Here is a 5,000-nt window from a genome sequence, read left to right on the forward strand (position 1 = left end):
TTGAACAGAGCACTGGAGGGGTGGATGTACACGACTTGCTGGTCTATGAGCGTGCGGTAACCCTCCTGAGGATCCTTTTTGGCTGCATTCCTGAAGAAGCCACTGCAGATGGCTTTCTGGACCCGCACGGTGGCTTTACCACAAGATACCACGTCCAGTTTATGTCTGAGGAGAGGAGAGCGTGTTCACGTTAATTCAGATTCAGCTGCTAGCAAGTGATTGTGGCTGTGCTGTGTCGTCTTCAGACTGTCACACCTGTCCATGATTCCCAGCATCTGTTTGCGGATGTCCTGGGCTCTGCGCAGGGAGCGAGCCTGGATGAAGTTCTCGTAACACCACGGGTTGGAGAACTTGTTGTTCTTCCAGGAGTTGTAGACGGCCAGCAGGGTCAGGTGATCGCCTTCGGGTTGGTGAAACTTTGCCTTCTTCTGGTCAGCGAGGGCCTGCTTGTCCTGGAACACAAAGAAAATGAGCAATTAGAGCGCCGCGTGATGATTATAAAACACAAACAGGAGATTATCTTGAATATAAAGTTACATACTTTAGGCCTGTAGAAGACGTTCTGCACCGACAGCATGGACACGATGGTGAGCATCTCTTCACTGCAGCCCAGGTGGACGGACATGATCAACATCTTACACAGCATGGGCTCCAGAGGAAACTCAGCCATCTACGGGAGAGAGAAGAGATCTTTGAAGAAGTGTGGACAGCAAAACAGAAAACACAGAGCAACCACACGCCGACATGATCAAAGTACAGAGAAGTGACTCCTCACCCTTCGACCCAGCCGTGTGAGTAAGCCTTCGTCGTCCAGAGCTCCCAGCGTGTAGAGCTGCTCCATGGCTGTGATCAGAGTCTCCATGGGAGGAGCGTCCATGAAGTCGAACGACAGCAGGTCGTTGATGCCCATCGCCTGGTGGAGGAAACGGAAATATAAGAAAGATGACACGTTAAAGGTTTGATATAAAACCTGAACATCAACATCTGATGAAATAAGTAACTGTTTTGTTGTTTGCAGAGCGGCTGGTTACCTTCAGAGACAGCACAGTGCTGGCCAAGTTGGTTCTCTGGATCTCGGGCACGTTGGTGGTCAGCATCTCGTCCCTGTAGGCTCTCTCTGTGTACAGTCTGTAACACTTCCCTGGACCGGTTCTGCCGGCTCGACCTGACCTCTGCTTGGCCTGAGCCTGAAAACAGACCAATGCATGACTTTTCAGTGTTTCCGACAAACAGTGAGGTTAACAAAAAGGTAAATGTAAAACGTGTGTTATGACCTGTGATATGGGCGTCACCACCAGCTGGTCGATTCCCGTCTTGGAATTGTACACGATCTGTTTGACGAAGCCAGGATCGACCACGTAGTAGATACCATCGATGGTCAGAGACGTCTCTGCGATGTTTGTGGCAATGATGACCTGAACGGAAGAAACAGAGAATCAGAATTCATTTTTAAAGTTTTGTTGATTTAGTCTGTGCTGAAAAATGCAAAGGAAGACATCGTATTACCTTTCTGCTGCCTGGAGGTGCAGGGTCAAAGATCCTGGTCTGCATCTCACTGGGCAGGGCAGAATAAACCGGGAGGATGATGAGTTCAGGAACAGCAGGACCGAGCGACTTCATCCTCTCGTACAGGATCTCACAGGCGGTGTCGATCTCCTCCTGTCCAGTCAGAAACACCAGGATGTCGCCTGGACAACAAAACCGGGAGAACATGAATCTTTTTTTAAATTCAATTTACTTCAAGACGGTTTAAGGAAACACAACCATACCTGGCGGCTCGGTCAGATGGATCTGCATAACAGTGATGAGACTGGCGTCCAGGTAGTCCGTCTCAGGTTCTTTGGTGTAGAGAACCTCCACCGGGAAGGTTCTTCCTGGGATGGTGAAGATGGGAGCTTCAAAGAAATACTGGGAGAATTTGACAGCGTCCAGCGTGGCGGAGGACACGATCAGCTTCATGTCTTTGCGTTTCTGTATCGTCTGAAAGACACAGAGGCGCGTGTTTAACGTGAAACGGCATTTTTAGTTTTTTAAAGATACGGTTTGCAGAAGGTGAAATACCTTCTTGAGAAGGCCAAACAGCACATCGGTGTGGATTGTTCTCTCGTGGGCCTCATCGAGCATAATGAGGGAATACAGACTCATGTCTGAGTCTAAAAGACACTCCCTCTGCAGCATGCCGTGGGTCATGTACTTGATTACTGTCTCTGTACTGGTGCAGTCCTCAAAACGAATGGTGTAGCCCACCTGAAGATAAAATAATATACAACAGCCAAGCTGAAGGACATCTTCAACTCATAAAATGGATACATGCTACACGAGAGTAAAGACTCGTCACTCACCTCTTGGCCTAGACGGCAGCCGTACTCCTCAGAGACTCTCTTGGCCACTGACATGGCGGCCACACGTCGGGGTTGCGTGCAGCCGATCTTCCCCCGGGAGGTGTAGCCCGCCTCCGCCAGGTACTGAGTGATCTGCGTGGTCTTACCGGACCCCGTTTCTCCAACTACAATCAAGATCTGGTTATCGTGGACAGCCTGTTGAGAGAAAGAATGCACGCGTTGTAATGTTACAGTCCTCATCTGCTCGGCTGCGGTGTACCCCAGGGCTCAATACTCATACCTGGACGAGCTGCTCCTTCAGCTTGAAAATAGGCAGACTCTCTCTCTGCTGCAGGATGGAAAGTTCTGTCTTCTTGCCGTACGACACCTGGTTCCCTCCGAAGGCGTACCTCTTCCACTCTGGGAGATCGATGGGCATGGCACCGATGCCTCTCATGTTGGCAGCAATCTGCCTTCCTTGATCTGGTGCAGGAGAAGAACAGAGCAATGTTCTGTTCCTCTGTCAAGATCCACCACAACCTCCTATAATCTATTTTATTTAATCAAGATGAACTGCAATGATCCCAAAAAGCTATTTTTGTATTAAACTATGAGTCAGAGGTAGTAACGAGGGCTGAAGGGAACTTCTGATACCCCCCACACAGGGGACGGAAGTCACAGTGCATTATGACTCTGTGCCTCAGTGTAAACTCATCGGGAAGCCAGATAATCATCTCCTGCCATGCCATGATAAAAGTGTAACAGTGTAAGAGGCCTGGCACAAGACAAGACTGTAAATGTGTGTGGATCAGGTCCTTACAATCAGGCATCGGGTCTATCCAGTGCTTGTTGAGGCCGGTCGGGATGGAGTCCATCTCTGCTGCACGAGCCGCCTGCTTCAGCTCCCGCCTCTCTTTAGAAAGAGCGCTCTGCATCATGGCCGCCTGGGAGAGGGAGCCGTCTGGATTCTGACGGACGAACAGGACGGTTTGTCAAACTGTGCAAGTATCTAACGTACTTTTAAATTAATTTAGAATAATTAATAGACAGTATGACTGATGCAAAGCAACCAAACTGACGCCACCTACAGGCGAGAGAAGTAACAGCAGCGGTTCTGATACTTGTTCCACATTTACAGGTTTGTTTTTATCGCTGCTGGTCACGTCTGTGTGATTTTATGATTTTAGATTTCACGTTTTAAACTTTGAAACAGAAGAAAGAATAAAGAGGAAGAGGACCAGGGAGGGAAAGTTGTGTCTTTGGTGCTGCATGTTTAAATCAGAGCACACTTCAGCTTAACATCTGAACTGAACATGAGCTTTTAATATCCACTCGAGGCTGCTGTGACATTTTATTTCATCCCTGGTCGGAGAGCTACGCTTCCTTGGAGCAGCAGTTAACTTTCTTTGCCTATAGAGGATGAAACGTTTAAATCTGTGGCACAAGAACTGGTCTGACAATGACCAAACAGCCCATTCGCAGCCTCTTTGCCAGTTTGATGGAGTTACAAGTCAGTTCCATGACATTTTATTAAAATATATATTCAATATTTACCTTTACTATTTTGACTGGGCTCAGGTTCATGCTCGATTTAGTCTGTCCCCTCAGGAACGGTGCTTCCTCTTCGACCAGATCGATCTCCACGTCTTCGTCTGTGGAGGGAATATTCATTCACAGGAGAGACGTGATCACGCAGCAACACTTTGATTTTGCGAAACCTTCAGAATAAAAAAAAAAAAAAAGAGTTTCACCTTCATCGTCGTCTATTTTGGGAAGGATTCCTGTCTCTTTGTCAAATTCTGGAAACTCTTCTTTAGGAAGTACGTTTGCTGCAATCATCTGAATATGAGAGAAACATTTAACACAAACCGCTGAGCGCTCAAAGTTTTACATCTTCGTGTGATAAATATAAATATAAATACTTGTTTAATCTCCCATTTTTCCAGGTCTGTGATCTTGGCGAGCCGCTTGCGCTCTGCTGGGTTTTCCGCCAGCTCCAGCATGCTCGCTTCGATGGGGCGGTCGGGGTTCCTCATGGCTTCGTCTCCACCTCCACCTCCAGTGTCCAGGTTTCTCTTCCGGTTGGGGTTCAGGTCCTCCCCTGTCTCCTGGTCGACGTCCTGGCAACATATAAACACGTAACATTTGAGAAAACAAATGTTAAACAAACATTTCTTGATTCCCTGCGGTGTCTGCCTCACCTTCATGCTGAGGCTGGCTCTGGTTCCGGTGAAGGTCAGCACTTTGACCTTCACCTTCTGGCTTTTGGTGACCACGTCGGACACGTTAGCTATCCGTCCTTCTTTGCGCAGCTCTGAGATGTGCACCAGCCCCTCCCAGCGTTTCCTGCAGACGAAAACAGTTTCACACGTCGGGTCGAGGATGGAGAACATCACAGGCAGATCTGATCACATGTAGCTTTGACCGACCTGAGGCCCTCCAGCTGCACGAAACAGCCAAACTGCATGATGCTGCTGACTTTGCCGTCATAGATGTCGCCCACGACAGGCTGCTCAGGCGGAGGCCGGTCTACAAATTTATCACGGCAGGCGGCGTCGTCGTCTCTGCGAGGGCTCGGCGGACGGTCGCTCCAGCGAGACGCTCGTTTCCTTCGGTGCTTCGGGTTCGTTCCTCCGTCGCGATCTTTCGATCTGGAGCGAGAGCGACTTCGTTTACGTC

At 48.9% G+C, this 5,000-nt stretch overlaps 1 protein-coding gene across 2 annotated transcripts in view; it reads right to left on the minus strand.

Annotated features, from left to right (window-relative positions):
* Positions 1-5,000, minus strand: part of LOC104929213 (ATP-dependent RNA helicase DHX8) — a 10,766-nt gene that overhangs the window by 3,629 nt on the left and 2,137 nt on the right. The window contains exons 6-21 of one of the 2 annotated variants that reach the window (XM_027289787.1): positions 4,751-5,000; positions 4,523-4,667; positions 4,244-4,441; positions 4,073-4,160; positions 3,876-3,973; positions 3,142-3,289; positions 2,623-2,804; positions 2,343-2,537; positions 2,062-2,247; positions 1,770-1,980; positions 1,507-1,688; positions 1,275-1,415; positions 1,032-1,187; positions 776-913; positions 542-670; positions 256-452 (exon numbers count right to left, since the gene is read on the minus strand). The exon at positions 4,751-5,000 is cut by the window's right edge and continues 41 nt beyond it. In XM_027289787.1, coding sequence (XP_027145588.1) covers positions 256-452; positions 542-670; positions 776-913; positions 1,032-1,187; positions 1,275-1,415; positions 1,507-1,688; positions 1,770-1,980; positions 2,062-2,247; positions 2,343-2,537; positions 2,623-2,804; positions 3,142-3,289; positions 3,876-3,973; positions 4,073-4,160; positions 4,244-4,441; positions 4,523-4,667; positions 4,751-5,000 — 2,644 coding nt within the window. The remainder of the gene's footprint in view (positions 1-255; positions 453-541; positions 671-775; positions 914-1,031; positions 1,188-1,274; positions 1,416-1,506; positions 1,689-1,769; positions 1,981-2,061; positions 2,248-2,342; positions 2,538-2,622; positions 2,805-3,141; positions 3,290-3,875; positions 3,974-4,072; positions 4,161-4,243; positions 4,442-4,522; positions 4,668-4,750) is intronic. The other variant, XM_027289785.1, reaches the window with a different exon arrangement.

Source organism: Larimichthys crocea, chromosome XVI, assembly GCF_000972845.2.
Source record: "Larimichthys crocea isolate SSNF chromosome XVI, L_crocea_2.0, whole genome shotgun sequence".
Lineage (NCBI taxonomy): Eukaryota > Metazoa > Chordata > Actinopteri > Sciaenidae > Larimichthys > Larimichthys crocea.